At 41.7% G+C, this 17,024-nt stretch overlaps 2 protein-coding genes across 3 annotated transcripts in view; one reads left to right on the top strand and one right to left on the bottom strand.

Moving 5' to 3' along the window:
• The window catches only part of LOC143033806 (E3 ubiquitin-protein ligase UHRF1-like), a 68,525-nt gene extending 53,782 nt beyond the window's left edge, over positions 1–14,743 (top strand). Inside the window, exons 10-12 of the mRNA XM_076199301.1 lie at positions 13,041–13,154; positions 13,257–13,394; positions 13,783–14,743. Coding sequence (XP_076055416.1) covers positions 13,041–13,154; positions 13,257–13,394; positions 13,783–14,028 — 498 coding nt within the window. The 3' untranslated portion in view covers positions 14,029–14,743. The remainder of the gene's footprint in view (positions 1–13,040; positions 13,155–13,256; positions 13,395–13,782) is intronic.
• The window catches only part of LOC143033808 (intracellular hyaluronan-binding protein 4.S-like), a 28,856-nt gene continuing 25,247 nt past the window's right edge, over positions 13,416–17,024 (bottom strand). The window contains exon 4 of one of the 2 annotated variants that reach the window (XM_076199304.1): positions 13,416–15,475. In XM_076199304.1, the coding sequence (XP_076055419.1) occupies positions 14,918–15,475 (558 nt within the window). In that variant the 3' untranslated portion in view covers positions 13,416–14,917. Of the gene's footprint in view, positions 15,491–17,024 lie in introns of both variants that reach the window. The other variant, XM_076199303.1, reaches the window with a different exon arrangement.

Below are 17,024 nucleotides of genomic sequence, written 5' to 3' on the forward strand. Positions count from 1 at the left end.
GCTGCTGCCTGCGAGATTTAAGGCCCGTACTGAAGAGGTTAAGCTGGTGTCTGTTGAGTAAGTCGTTCTAAAACCAGATTGCATACCGTATAGTAGATTACATTCCCTGAGGTAGGTATCTAACTGATTGTATACGATACGTTCCAAAACCTTGCATTATAAAAGATAAAGTCACAGCTGTATCGATCGTTCTCTCTTTCACCCATGAATTTTGATAACCATAGAAAATATGATGAAGCCAGTTTACAGAGTATGGGGGTCACGCAGGTACGACTACAATAAACATAATCAAGACGCCGACATCGGCATCCTCGTGTACCCACTTGCTCCTCATGACGCCTACGTAGGCGTCACCATATGGAAGGGGTTAATCAGTAATTTGTTGTATTTCGTGTGTTAGCAAGGTTTTATCAAATATTCAGATCGAAAATGGTTTATTGTGTTGCCGCAAATTGCAACAGTGATTCGACAAAACTTTCTGCTGAGGATGGACTTCATTTTCATTCTTTTCCCAAAGATCCTGTTTGCAAAAATGACTGGATCATTTAGTGCAGATGGCATGAGTCATGGAAGCCTGAATTGAAAGTGAAACTCTGAAATATATATATATATATCAATAATATAATTTTTAAACCTTGACCCGTTTTTGATTCGTTTCCCGTTTCGGTCGCGCACACTACGAAAAGCGGGACACCCCGCTATAGGTGTTTTTCGTATATGTTTTTCTCTAATCACCCGTCAAGAAGAACACGGAATTGGCGAAGCTCCTACAACAGACCGAGCTGATCGTCTGGGACGAAGTCGTAATGGCGAACAAGAACATGCTGACTGCTGTGGATATCACTCTTAGAGACATCATGGACAACGACGAATTCATGGGGGGCAAAGTGTTTGTGTGCGCAGGAGACTTTCGTCAGATCTTGCCGGTGATAAGAAACGGAGGGAAGGAGCAGGAACTAGCCCACTGCATCAAATCGAGCTACATGTGGGAAGGGCTCGCGAAGATGCAGCTTACGGAGAACGTCCGTCTCAAAAAGGACGACGTCAAGAACAGCAAGTTCGCGAAGCAGCTGTTGACGATCGGGTCTCGCGAAAGCGGCGAGATCTACTTCGGAAGGGGTTTCGGTGTGCGAGCGACTTCGAGAGAGGAGTTGGGCTACAAAGTTTACGACGACTTCGGAGCGAACCACTTGAACCTTTCCTACTTCGAAAAGCGGTCGATAGTCTCGCCGACCAACGACGACGTCGACTCTGTGAACAAGATGATCTACGATCTCAACCAGGAAAAGGAGGTCGTGTACTACAGCGCGGACACGCCGTTGGATCAGGAAACGGATATCCAGGTTTCAGTGTTCAACTCCATGACCAGCCCGTCTGTGCCGTTGCACGATCTGAGGCTGAAGATCGGCTGTATCGTGATGGTGATGAGGAACATCTGTCCTCCTATGATATGCAACGGAACACGTGTGATGGTCACTAACCTCAAGAAACACATTGTGGTGGGGAAAATCTTAGGGGGTGCTTATCGGGGTGAACAGGTATTGATCCCGCGAATTGCTCTGGAGTCGCAGGACACTCCCGTGCCCTTCAGGCGAAAGCAGTTCCCGATAAAGTTGAGTTACGCTATGACGATCAACAAGAGCCAGGGACAGACTTTTGATCGCTGTGGGTTACTGCTGGATTCTGTACATTGCTTCGCGCACGGTCAACTGTATGTAGCCTGTTCTAGAGTAACGAACTGGGACTCTTTGGTGTACTATACGGGCTGGCGAAGGGCTGGAAAAAGTGTTGCCCCCCGGCCTGCTGTTAACGTGGTGTACAGAGAGTTGTTCGAGGATTATTTAGAGGGAGAAGAGGAGGAAAAGGGGCCCACAAAAGCGTCTTTAGTTGCGGCTACCCGCATTCCCGAGGAAGTGGACGAGTCCGACAGGACAAACAACATCCCGGAAGACATACACAAAATCTCAGAGGAGGAATGGCGGAATATGTTAGCGCCCGACTGTTCTCGAAAATAGAAAAGCTGGAGGAAAAGCTGAAGAAGGAGATCGAGGCTGTGATGGTGGCTTTAAAACCGCTCTAGCGATGACGAAAGTAGCTCCGATGGCTTCCCGAAGAGAAGCCGTGAATCCGAAGAAGACAAAGAAGAGGGGCACTCTTCAGGGGGTTATGTTACTTCTCCGCCTTTTCCTAAGAAGGTTAAAACAGGGGCGAAGCCCTAGGGCGCGAAGCGCCCGCGAGCGAAGCGAGCTTGCGCGAAGCGCAAAAGCCCCCTGCGGAGCAGGGCCGGCGAAGCCGGTGGGCTTGTACATATATATATAAAACAGAACACTCGGGACCCTGGCCTTGTCAACAAGCATGAAGGCCAGGGTGAAATATATCCAACATGTCTGCACAAGCCCATTGACAATAAGGAATGGCTGAAAGAAAGTAATAAACCCAATTTGCACAGTCAAAAATTTTATGAAATTTTCATCCTCCTGTACAATGTAATAAAATTTAAGTCTTTGACAGTGTGAACCTGGCATTTCTTGTAAATTATGATATAAAATGTAGTTAAGTGTTTGACAAGGAACTGGTTGACGTAAAATAGTAGCTACTACCGACACAGCACCATGTTTTTAACTTTGCACTTGCCTCATAGATGTACATATGCTTAGCAATCGTGCATCATGCAACAGCCTGCTTATCATCTTGCTTTCAGGTGCAAAAGCACACAAAGAGTTTGAGCTCATAGTAACACAGAATGCTCTCAAGGATATTGGTCAGCTCTCACCTTGTCAACAAACATCATTGCTGGAATCATAAGGTTGTGTGCTTCGTTGCTCCCAAGTCCCAGTATTACTATTATTATTATTATTTTTTTTTTTTTTTTTTTTTTTTTTTTTTTTTTTTTTTCTCTCAATGAAAGGAAGGCAAGTGCATATGTGACATCAAACATCTCTTGATGTGATTTCACTACAGTAATTCAGGCACAATGGGGCTGAATTCATATTGAGGATAAAATGCATGCATGGTGATTGAAAATTATCATTAAAAAGTAGAAAATTGAAAAAATGGAGAGGTGCAACAAGTTATATTTTATCCCAAAGCCAAAGCAGGTGTTCAAATGGCGAAGGAGAAGGTTGATCTAATATATGGTGAATGTATGAAGTATTGTGGTACATATTGCATCCAAACTGTGAAACTGCAAAGAACTTCCTACTGGAGCAATGTGATAAATCCAAAATTAATAATTGCCTAAGAAATTCTGTTCTGATATGACAAACTAAACAATAAAATGTACATACATATACCAAAGGCTTTTCCCCCTTATAAGGGAGGGAGGGAAGAGGGTGGAGTGGAGGGGAGTATGATAGGGATAGAATGGATGGGAGTGGTTTTTATGCCTTTGTTTTTTGGCTACCTCCCTTATAAGGGGGGAAAAAAGCCTCTGGTACATGTATATATAAGGGAGGTAGCTAAAAAATAAAGGCATAAAAGCCACCCCAACCCATTCCATCCCTAACATCACTCCCCTCTACCCTCTTCCCTCCCTCATATCTTGGCACCTGGATGACAGGTCATCCCAACATCTTGCCCACTGCCCTGGGTCAGAAGCAATGTTGCAAGACACAACACATCCACAGCAAGGCTTCATTAAATTGGCCAAAAAAAAAAAAAAAAAAAAAAAAAAAATTTATTTACCCACAAGCAGAAAAAAAAAAAAAAGGGAGAAATCCCTTCGGGCTGTATCAATTTATTTCTCATATTCCCTCACCCCCCATCCCCCACTCATTCCACCTCATGCATCACAGCATCATCCATACACAACCAGTTTCCATTCACCCCTATCTTCTGCCCTCTCCCATCCTTCCTCAACTGACATTCCCCTTTTTCTCAATGCTCCTTTTACCCCATCCATTCATCTCATCCTGTTCGCACAATCACTCCTTCATACAATCTTCTCTTAGCATCCATTCCCAAATGTCTATTTCTCATTACACTTTTTAATCCCACAAGGCATTTATTCGCTTCTCTCAATCTACATTCTACCTCCACCCCCACTCCTCCCTTTCCTGCCACATTCACACCCAAGTATCTAAAACTCCACTTTCTCCAGTCTCTCCCATAATACTTTCTCCCCTTGTACATATCATCACCTTACGTTTACAGACATATACCAAAGGCTTTTTCCCCCTTATAAGGGAGGTAGCAAAAAAAAAGCAAGGCATAAAAAATCACTCCCACCCATTCTATCCCTATCACACACTCCACTCCCCTCCACCCTCTTCCCTTCATGCCCCTCCACCCTCCTTCCCAACCTGTCACTAGCTTCCTCAATCCTTCCTCTAATCCTGTCACAAGCAGTGTTGTCAGCAAACAACAACTGGCTTATCTCCCACTTTTCTCCATTTTCTTTAACCATCTCTAATCCCTGACCCACTACCCTTGCGTTCACCTTTCACACCACTCCATCCATGTATAAATTGTACAGCCAGGACAACATAACACATCCCTGACAAAGTCCCACCTTACCTCAAACCACTCACTCTCTCCATTTGTAATCCTAACACAAGTTCTACTACTCTCATAAAAACTATTGACAGCTCTTAACAGCTTTCCTCCTATCCCATATATCTGCAAAACCTCCCACATTGCCTTCCTATCTACCATGTCATAAGCCTTTTCCAAATCCATAAAAGCCCAAAAAACATCCTTACCTTTTCCTATAGCTTTCTCACATATGTCTTACCACAAAAATCTGATCTCCATAACCTCTACCTGTCCTAAACCCACACTGTTCCTCACCATTTTCTCCCTCTGTTCCTCTTCTAATCCTCTCAATCAAGACACTCCCATAAGCCTTCCCAACTACACTGAAGCTGATCCCTCTGAAACTACTACACTCGCACTTGTCCCCTTTTCCCTTGTAAAGTGGAACTATACAGGCACTCCTCCAGTCCAGTGGCACTCTACCCTCTCTCCAACAAACATTAGATATCCTTACCAGCCAGTCCACCATAACTGTACTGTTTTTTTTTTTTTTTTTTTTTTTCCGGCCATTCTGCATGGCATCCATCCAACCCAGTTGTCTTGCCTGCTCTCATCATCTTAACAATTGCTTTCACTTCATCTTTCCTTATTTCTCCATTTTCCTCTCTCATCACAGTCATTTTCTTAGCACTTTTCACTGCAACTACCTTTCCCTCCCTATCCTCCTTCACATTTAGCAACTCCCTAAAATACTCTGCCCACCTTCCTCCCACTGCCTTCTCTTCCATTATCATTTCTCCATCTGTACCTTTTACCTTTTCCTCTCTACTTGATTCACCTCCTCTTCCTCTTTTAATTTCTTTCCAAATAATTTTTTATTACTTTCAAAATTTTCTGTCATACTCTTACCCCATTTCACATCTGCTCTCCTCTTTACCTCCTTTATCTCGTGCTTTACTTCTCTTTTCTTTACTTTGTACCTCTCATATGATTCCCTCATCCTAATTTGTAACCAATCTTTGAAAGCCTGCTTCTTCTCTTCTATAACCTTCTTTGCTTCCTTGTCCCACCGCTCACTACCCCTCCTTCCATTTTCTCCCGTCCTATATTTTTCCACACACCATCTCTGCACACCTTATGACTCCCTCCTTGAACCATCCCCATTCCTCCTCCACTCCTAGTTATACTCTATCCCTCACTCCCTACCACTCCTCTCTCAGCTTCTTCTTATACTCCTCCTTTTCTTTCTCATTTAAGTTCACTCGAAGTACCCCCCCTACCTTCTGCCCTTTTCCTCTTTCTCCACCTATTCTCCACTCTCAGCTTACCTTCCACCAAAAAATGAGCCACTCTCTCCCCTTAGAACAGTACAGAAAAAGACTGAATCACCTTAGACCTGGACAAAGTCTGGGAATGGAGCCAAAAGTGGAAAGTGAACTTCAACATCAAGAAAGGGAGTTTAGAAAAAGTAAAAATAGAATAACAGAGTAATTATTAACAAAGACATGTCACCAGACAAACATATTAACAAAACAGTCGGGGAAACCTACAATTTACTAAGGTCAATGACAAAGATGGCACCAACACTTTCAAAATTGACATATGAACAAAGATTGTCCAAACTGGATCTACCAACCCTGGAACAAAGAAGAGAAAGAGGAGATCTACTGGCCATTTACAGAATCATGAAAGGCAAGGAAATCCTTGACAGAAAATTTATTAAAGTGGAATAAAAGAAAAACGAGGACATGAAAAGAAACTCGAAAAGGATAGTTATAGAAGAGATCGGGGGGGGGGGGGGGGAGGGATAGATTTCCACACAGAGTGGTGGATGTCTGGAACAAACTGGATGAAACCATAGTATGTGCAAAAGCCATACAAGAATTGAAGAACAAGCTAGATGCTGAAAGATACAAAGACAGCATTATGAGCATAGCTCCATTCCTATATAATACAACTAGGTAAAACTAGTTAAATACTCGCACAGAAAAACCTGGAGACTAGACACTGAAGCAACAGACTTTAACTATGGACAAATTCTAGCGGAAATGTGGCAATACTGGACGGTTCTGGTACTTCAGTTTAGTCTGGTTCACATGCTCATAAATGCACTTAGGGCTACATTGCTCAACATTCTTTTAGATAATACCAATATTATATTAATAATGTACCAAGGTTGGCATGGTTGTATAATGTGTTTACTTGTGGGCATACTAATTACAGACAACTCCGATAATATATATATATATATATATATATATATTTTTTTTTTTTGACATAAATTGTGACAGTTTATAATTTCTGTAATTAAAAAAAAAAAATGGCCGCATCCTTATTGAGATAATCAAGGTGTGATATATTACTACCAACAACTCAACACAATATTTTAGATGCCATGAGCTGCCTCGTAACTTGTGTTGTTGGTCAAGTCAGCATATCAGAAATCTTAATATCTCAATATTGACGTGGCATCATGCTTTCAAAGTGGCAGGTATGATATGGTACAATTATTAACTTGGGAAAAAAAAAAAAAGACAAGATGGGAGTTGACCATAGTAACAGAACTGTCTCCTAGCACTAAGATTAAGATGTATTAGCCCTAGTCCTGCTACTCAACATTCAGGATAGGTGTGCCCTCAGACTTCCATTAGTTTGTCTTCCACAACAGGGAATGCTTATTACCGTCCGGTACCATCAGGACACAGTGTTACCGTTTAAATAGGTCATAGTAAAGACTGACAAATAACTCAAAATAACCTACAAGCAGCATATGAATTAACATAATGCTTGTTTTGTGGTGAAATTTATAACTGCTACATCTTGTATGTAGACACCATAGTGGAGATGGGTTGAACGCAAATTTTTGTGTACGTGTATTACTCCAGTCAAAATACAAAAAAAAAAAAAAAAAAAACTTTACTCTGAACAAATTCCAAGAAAGCGTTTTTTAGTATTACATGTAGGGAAAAACATACTAAAAATTTACCAAAATAGTATTACCACAAAGGGTCCAAATGTGACGTCAAAGAATATGGCCGCCAAAGCTATAAAATGTTAAAGGCGACTCGCATTTCAGTGTCTGTCATATTTTTGTTTATAAGGCGACTCGCCTTTCAGCGTCCATCATATTTTGCCATTCCCACCGACCAGCTTGACTAACACTGTAACATCTATCCCCAATTTGATAATAATAATAAGTTCGATAATAATATCTTATATAAATATTGTAGCGGATGTAAGGGAATACCATTTCGCAAAACACTCGCCGAAACATAAAATTCAAGCCCTTGCCATTTCTCGACGCCATTGACCATCGGGTTGATGTATTGTGGGAGATGTCTTTACGCTTCAGACAGCCTGCACCGAGCTGGAATGGAATGATGCACATGCTACATAAAGACTGATCATCCGGGGTCGTCTTCGGTAATCTTCCTGCCCATTATTGACATGTATTCCGGAGACAAGTCATGCATCTTCTCCACTCTTGAGTATCTGTGTAACCTTGCTGATAAACACCGGTCCGCTGCAGTTATTACATTCGATCAGCCACTCTACTGGAAAGCGTCAAAAATCAAACACGAGGTGCCTGAAAACAGCCCGGTTCAAGATGTTGTCCTGATGCTCGGGAGCTTCCACACATTGATGAATCTCATGGGTGCCATAGGAACGTTGATGGATGGGAGTGGAATCAAAGAGTTCTTCTTGGGAACAATTTACGGTGACAATGCTGTGTAACACATCATGACTGGAAAGGCAGTTCAGCGTGCAGTTCATGGCCATCTCCTCCTTGATCAGTGTCTTACACAACAAGTTGCAGACAAAGTACTTTGCGACCATCCCAGATTTGCAGACCTGTTGCAAGAACTTGAGCAGTTGTATGCTCGGACACTGACGGGACAGTGACTTGAATTCGGTCATCACTTCTACCTGCCTTAGTGAAATTGTCCACCAAAAGAAATGAATTATCCGCTCACTCTTGCACCAGTAAACTATGGCTGAATTACCAACAGATGGTAGGAATTGCAAGGGAGCTTATGGAGGCCGATCATACAGGATCCTGGCTGATGCACCTTCATGCTGTAGCCAAATGTTTGCCCATTTTTGCAGCTGCTGGGCATGGGAACTATGTGAAGTCCGCCTACCTTTACCTCCAGTCAATGACCACTCTGGAACATGATATGCTGTCAGTGTTCCATAGACTTATGAATGGTTTGCATGTTGTGAGGCATACTGATCAGTACTGGGCAGGCCTGGGTTGCGACCTAGTCACCGAGCAAGCTCTGATGCGCTCCTTAAAAACTGCAGGAGGACTCACCAGAGGAAGTGGAATGTCCGAACATCAGAGGGCCTTGTGGACTCTGTGCCAGTGTCCTCTTCCTACAGTGATGCAATACAGGGTTTCACTCGCCAGAGCTTTGTCACCAGTGAACAACACAAGGAGGCAAGAGCGTCAAGGACGAGAAGAGATCGTGAAGACCTGGAGAAAATTGCAGATAAACTCAAGACCTTTTCACCTTTCTCTGATGAAGGTCTCTTCACAACATTATCACCGGTGTCAATGCAAATAAGGATGTGAATGTCCATGACCTGTTTACCATTGGCAGAGAAAGAGTGGCAATAATGGAGGGTTAATCACTGTTTTCCGTTTCGTACAAGCGGTCTATGAAAGCCAAGACCCTGGCATCTAGTGTGGCAGTTGACGTTGCTAAGGACAAAACAATAGACCTCGCTCTTTTGTTCCAAAGATTTTTTGTGGTGTCTCAAACTGCTGATCTTTCCCTTGATGAGGTGATGGCCTATGAACTTTCACCATACCCACCATCCCTCTTTGAGGCAAAACATGTTACGCAAACCAAACAAAGCATAACTGATGGCTGCTATAAAAGAACAGAGTTCAGATGACGCAGTACTTAAGGATGTACCATAAGTGGAATATAACGTTCTTGACGGAGGTTCTCTTCTCCATCGACTGAAGTGGTCAGAAGGAAAGACATATTGTTCAATCACTGACGACTATGCATCTTTCACAGTAAAGCACTATGGTAAGGCTACGATAGTATTTGATGATTACATTGGAGGACCAAACACTAAGGACATTACCCATCAGAGACGCCGCCAAAATCGAACAAGTAACAAAGTGAACATTGCTGAAGGAACAAAATTTTTCGGAAAAAAGGATGATTTCCTTTCGAATGTGGAAAACAAATAGTCTTATCAATCTCATTTCACAACACATGAAGGACAGAGGTTGCCACGTAATACAATCAAAGGGGGATGCAGATGTGGAGATTGTTAAGGCAGCAGTGTCAATCTCATCCAACAAAAGTACTAGTGTCATTGGCAAAGATACAGATCTATTGGTGTTGTTACTTCATCACGCGTCAACCAGCGATGATGACAAGCTTTATTTCTACTCGGATAAAGGGAGTCCTGCAACAGTATACGACATTAAGGTCATGAAGAAGTTGCTTGGATACGATGTCTGCAGCAGTCTTCTGTTCCTGCATGCATTCACAGGATGCGATACCACTTCTGCGGTTTTTGGAATGGAAAAAAAATCCGCTCTACACAAGGTTTTGAAGGGATTGAAGACGCTGGGTGTAAAGCAATGGTGGCATTGTTCGGGGACAAACCTGGAGACAATATGTCTGCAATGAGGTATTCTAGTCTCTGCTAAAAAGTTGGTTCAGCCAAAAGCTTTGTTACACCTGAACGACTGCCACCGACCTCCTCTGCAACGAAGTATCATGCCCTTCGGAGTTACCTCCAAGTGATGCTTTGGATGGACAATGGTGAGGCCATGGACACTACTGAATGGGGATGGGAATTGCAGAACAACAGTCTAGTTCCAGTGATGATGGATACTTCACCTGCACTAGAAACACTTCTGAAAATAATTCACTGCAACTGTTCTGGTGGTTGTAGTACACTTCGGTGCACTTGCAAAAGACACGGACTTATCTGTTCACAGGTATGCGGACCATGTCAAGAAGGGCATTGTGACAATATGAGTGAGGAAGCAGTGTCTGATGATGAAAATAGTGACTATTGAACTGACACTGTTATTCAGTGATGAGGTATGTCTTAAAATGCAGTGTATTCAATAATCTTTAGAAATGTACATGTATGTCATGACCTCGCCTGTCCATGTAGTTAGTATAAAACTTTGTATAAAAATTATATCAAAATATATAGTATAAAAAATGCAAAATACAAATTATATCAAAATATATAGTATAAAAAATGCAAACTCTTCTGTAAGCAACAGCTACAGCTTTGAAATATGGAAATATTGGTTATTTTTAGTGCGATGGCTGTCATCGTTTTATGACGTCATAGTTAGGACCTTTGTGGAGATCAATTTTTGGTAAACTTTTAGTATGTTGTTCTCCACATATAATAGTAATAAATAAAATCATAAAACGCTTTCTTGGAATTTCTTCAGGGTCAAACCGTATTTTGACTAGACTATATGTAACTCGAGCATACAAATATATAAGAAAAGTTGCACTGAACTTATACTCTTGATGGAGCAATCGGTAAAGTCATCGCTTGTCACGCGCTAGCACAGGTTTGAGTCCTTGGCTGTACCACATTTCAGTTTCTGCATGTTGGCCTCCTCAAGTCTCTCGATGTTGATGGCTTAGAATTAAAGTGAATTGTGGTTGATAAAAATTTATCTGTTCACTGGGACCCATTCAATGTTGTAAAAATACTTTCCTGCATTCAAATATTTACCAGTTGTACTATCATAGTGGAGATGGGTTGAACTAAATTTTGTGTACACGTAACTTGAGCACACAAATGTACAAAAAGAGTTGTGCTCAACTGGTATTTCTCTTGATGGAGCAATCAGTTAGTCACTATCACTTGTCATGTGCTAGCACAGGTTTGAGTTATTGGCTGTACCACATTTCAATTTCTGCATGTTGGCCTCCTTGAGTCTCGATGTTGATGGCTTAGAATTAAAGTGAATTGTGGTTGATTATATATATATATTACCATATCTTTAAGCTTGAAAGTATGTGGCCATGTCAATATCGAGATAGATTTCAGATACGCCTTGGATATGATGATCCGACAGATAATGTGAGCTACAAGGCAGTTCATGGCATCTCAAAGCTCTCACTGAGTTGTCAGTAGTATATCTTATCTTTGATTATAGACCCCAAGTTCATATAGAAGCGTGTGGGACAAACTAAACTTAAGCTCCGAAAATGTCCCATTGTTGCCACATTTCCGCAGGTATTTTCATAGTTTGGTCAAAATCTGTTCTCCAGAATTTGTCTGTGTATAATAATAATGATGATAATTTTTTGTCAAATTATTTGAATCTCCATCATGTTTTATTTTCCATATAACCCCTACCATGCTTCTCGTACATTTTATCTCGCATTTAAACTTTTCCTCTCTGCTTCTCTTGAAATTCGAAGTCTACACTCAGCTTTGTTTCTGTTTAGCTGCCTATTTCTCATTAAGCATGAACTTTTACCTTCCACTCTTTTTGCTAGTCTTACTTCACTAAGGTCTTTCATAATGCCTAGATCACTCTGTATTCTTTGATCAACTTGATCTGGTAGCTTCCTTTACATCCCTGCTCACCCATGTAAATGCCACCATTCTTCAGAGACCCATTGAAATTTCTCCTTATATTCCAAGTTTGCCCTGTACAGTGTCATAGGCACAACCACCCTTTCACTAATTTTCTATTTGCATTCATCCCCAGATACCTTTTTTCTCATGAACCTTTCACACACATACACCCATTCCTCTATTACCTGCTGCATGGTACCTTAATTACCCAAGACTGTCCACTTACTCTAGTTTTTTTCCCCTTAAACTTGCCTTGAAGTCATTGCCACCCTCACCCTTTACATTTACTTTTCAACCTCAGTCATCAACTAACAACTGGCTTACCTCCACTTTCACTGACCAAGTGTGATCATATACTACTTCCTTGGAAATGCTGAACAACCCTGGTGCAGCCCAGTCACCACTCCCAACCCCAGTACAAGCTCCAAGACTCATGGCAAAGCTTCAGGCTGTCTTTGCAAATTTCCCCTCATCTATCTGTAACACCTACAATATATATATCTTTTCTAGAACCATAATGTTACTTCTCATGCCTTGATTCCAAATGTTTGATATACACCCTTTAAATTTCCCAAACCAGCACAGAATAGGCCACTAAATCAAACTTCGTATATACACAACCACCAGATGACACCAAGCATTTCATTCTACACTATTCCTAAACAACCAATGGGCTAATCCAGCTGTTGCTCAATATCTAGTAATTGTAGGTCTACAAGTGACCTGGGGCAACAGATTCTATCCTTTCTTGTTTATCTTTCTCAAGCACTTGAAAATATGTTCACCTCACTTAAGAAATGTTGCATACATCACAGTAGGATCCTTTTCTGTCATTCCAAAGTATGTGTACACTTCATTCTGTTTTTAATTACTTCCAATAATTCACCTCATCACTTCCACTTGCCTTCAGCAACTTACCAAAACTATTCCTACTATGGCAAGACTTGTTTTGATTAGTAACTTTTATTATTTAGTATCCAGATGGCTACCTGGAGGCAATGCAAGAGAAGCAGGGAAGTGGGTCCGACAATGAGGATTCCAAGAAAAGGAAGAAAAATGCCTATTCCAAGGAAAAGGAAGAAAATCAGGTAATTATGTTTATATCTGAATGTTATAGATGCACAGTTAATTTGAGCACTTGTCCAGGCAAGAATAAGTAGTTTAGTAATGCAGGATATTTTCTCCTCAAGATTGCGGGAGGTCCTCCAAAGAAGAAAAAGAAGGGTTCATACACAATTGAAGACGACATAATGGCAGCCATTGAGAAGGATAACCAGAATGCCAAAATGTGGAACGAGTGCTTGGAGTTTGTTGACCTGGGAAAATCGGTAGGTTTGGAAACACTTAAGGACCTATGTTTTGTTTTATTTCAAAAGTAAGTCTGCAAATTTTGCTTCATGTATGATCATGAATGAATCAGGTGTACAAAAGCCAATCATATGTAAGTATACAACAAAATAAAAACTGACAAGCTTGATAAATAAGTGAGATTTGTCTAGTCTTGGTGTGAACAGTAAATACAAATGAAAATTACTACTTTGGAAGCTTGGTATACATAGTTCTTCAATACAAACTGAAAAGTAAAGATTGCATCCTCAGAACAGGATAGAAAGGAATTGGTCAATTCCAGTGATTTGGAATGCAACCAAACTTTAATTTTAATGCACCTTTAATTCAGGTAAATTTTAGTAATAATAATAAACATTTCATTTACAGCAGTTCCTCAGCCAAGTGGAAGACAGATTTTTATGTATATGTTGTCAGGAAGTGGTATGCAAGCCAGTGACCACATCTTGCCTACACAACGTTTGCTACGCATGTCTTCTCAGATCTTTCAAGGCTGAAGTCTACTTTTGCCCTGCATGCCGTCATGAATTGGGGAATTCTTACGAGATGAAGGTCAATACAAGTCTTTCTAAAGCACTGCTGCTTTTGTTTCCTGGCTATGATGCAGGCCGGTAATTGTGTGGTAATTCATTTTTCACTTTATCAGTTTTACGGCTTTATTTTAGGAAGTTAATTAAATCACAATTTGCTTCACTTTCTCTTTTATGTAAATTGTCTTTGATTAACCTGCATCGTACATGTGCCCACACTCCCATAAGTAGCTTCCCTATACTTAAATTTTATTTAAGTTTGCCAGATTCACAAGTGTTCATCGAAAGCACTTTTTACACACCGAAGATGCCTCAATATACCCCTAGATTTGTACAATGTGTTGATTAGACAGACCAAACTGTACATCATTTGTAAATTGGACAATAAAATTACAAAAGTCCAGTTGGTTTTTCTCTATTGTGTTGAGTACAAAAAAGTGGCAAGCCTTTGTCAGAATAGGCCATGACAAGCATGAGAACAAGTATCACACCTAGCAGACAAAACCGGTTGACATATGTACACAGTAACATTGCCATGTCTACTCTGCCAACCACATTAAACAATTTCAAACAGATATTTACAAACAGAAGTTGCTTTGGGTAACACAAGAAAAATTACGTGTTATCAAGTTCATAAACTGAAAACAAGTACTAGCAGAGCTTTGACAGATAGCAACAGAGAGAGAGAAGGGGGGGGGGTTTCTTGTCTATGTCCTAGTGTCAAATGGTGTTATTTCAAAGATCTAGCCACTAGGTCGAGATACTAGATCCATCACTGCCTTTGCACAAGAAACATAGGCTCTGTATTTTGCAACGTTTAGAGGAAATGTATGCAAGATTGGAACAACGGAGAACTCTTAGGCATAGGGGAACCCAACCGCATCACAGCCGGGCTGGGATCCTGTTCTGAATATGCTGCTGCCTTCACCAGACTGGTCTCTTGTGGCAAGCAGCAGATCGAGCAAAACTCGTTTTTACCCAAGGCTTGGGAAATCACGCTCATCATCCATCTTAGGAGCTTCCTGCCTGCCGCCACCACCCTGCCTACCTCGCCCGGCAGGACGACCTTCGCCACGCTCTCCACCACGCTCACCACGCTCCCCACGGCCTTCCCCACGGCCTTCACCCCGACCAACAGGTCTGCCCTCGCCCCGCTCACCTCTTTCCCCACCACCAGGCCCACCTCTTCCACCACGGCCTCGTCCTCCTGGTCCACCACGACCTCGACCTCGACCCCTTCCCCGGGCAGGAGAATCTGTAAACTGGAAGTCTATATCAAGTAACACCTTCCGCCTTCCATGTTGCACTTCTTCTTCCTCTTCGTCATCCTCATCATCTTCCTCCTCTATTTTCTTCTTGAGTACGTAGGTTTTTTTCCATTGGGTCTGGTTCTCTCCTTCACCTGGTTTACGCAAGTTGAAAGTGGGTTTTGACCTCTGTCCCTGCAGCGCTTTCCACTCATCGAGGGTCATTTCCTTTGGGCCTTCCTCTTCCTTTGGGGCAGCTTCTTCTTCCCCATGGCTCTCTTCAGTCTGTGGAGGAGAGACCTACACAATAATTTTTATTGAAATACAAGTCCCTTACAACAAATGATAATGTAATTTTAGATTATGTCCCTCATTCAGGTTTCACTACATGAAAAACCTGCAATCCCCACAAGCAGCTGGCAATGGTACTTGGGACCTCCAAGGATCTTTCTGGTGAGGTAATTTGGACCATTATCAGTGTTCGATTGGTGTGGGAGTTTCTATACATCAGGAGAGGGATAGGGCTGTTGCTCCCCTACAGAGTGAAGAGCTGTAATAATGAAAGTTTGGGGGATCAAGTTTTGAAAATTGCCTGCTGGGCACAAACTTCATCCTGTCATTAGTCCCCAGTACATACATACCTTCATACTTTTCACCCACCCCACCCCTTAAGCTCTATTCCCTTCAAGCACAAGAATTGTTTAACAATCTTCCATCTCAAATATTTCATGTAACAAGGCATAACTGAAAATCAAAGCTATTAACCATGAAATTACCAACACTGGCTTCAAATACTTAACCACTTCCATACGGTGATGCCTACATAGGCAGCATGAGGAGCAAGTGCCGACGTTGGCATCTTGATTATATTTATTGGAGTCGTACCAGGCTTCATCAATTTTCTATGGTTACCAAAATATACGGGTGAAAGAGAACGAACGATTGAGCACTGACTATTTTTTATAATGCGATTATTATGATGCAACATCACACGTCGGGCAGCTAATGCTGCCAGACGTGCGATGTGAAGAGGTTAACAATATCTTAACCACTTCAGTACGGGACTTAAATCTCGCGGGCAGCAGCCAATGCCAGCCGTATGACGTGTCGTAATAATACTCGCATCATAAAATATAGTCACCGCTTATATCGATCGTTCTCTCTTTCACCCGCAAATTTTGAAAACCACAGAGAATGGGATTCAGGGCGCATTTGGGAGAATGTAAAAACACAGGGGCAACTACAATAAATATAATCAAGACGCCGATATGGCAGCGTTGCGAATCCACTTGCTCCTCATGACGCCTACGTGTGCGGCAAGTGGATTCGCGACGCTGCCATATCAGCGTCTTGATTATATTTATTGTAGTCGCCCCTGTGTTTTTACATTCTTCCAAATGTGCCCTGAATCCCATTCTCTGTGGTTTTCAAAATTCGCAGGTGAAAGAGAGAACGATCGATATAAGCGGTGACTATATTCTATGATGCGAGTATTATTACGACACGTCGTACGGCTGGCATTGGCTGCTGCCCGCGAGATTTAAGTCCGGAGTGAAGTGGTTAAAGTATAATGGGAAGTAGTTTCTCAAGGTGGAGACAACTTCTTATGTTCCTTGACAGGTGACAGAACATTTCTTAAAACCCAGCTTCCTGGATACTGCAGTTTCCAATGTACCATTTGCCTCTCTTGTGGGATAACCACAACTCCCAGTTAACCAGTAACTAGGTTGACCCACAAGTAACTAAGTAAATGTTGCCTGGGTACTGAGAAGCAAGCAGTGTAAGATGACATGTAGTGATTGCATGCAATGCATTATCTATGGCCATTCCAGGT

Source organism: Oratosquilla oratoria, chromosome 16 (assembly GCF_046742065.1).
Source record: "Oratosquilla oratoria isolate Oo_2021 chromosome 16, ASM4674206v1, whole genome shotgun sequence".
NCBI lineage: Eukaryota > Metazoa > Arthropoda > Malacostraca > Stomatopoda > Squillidae > Oratosquilla > Oratosquilla oratoria.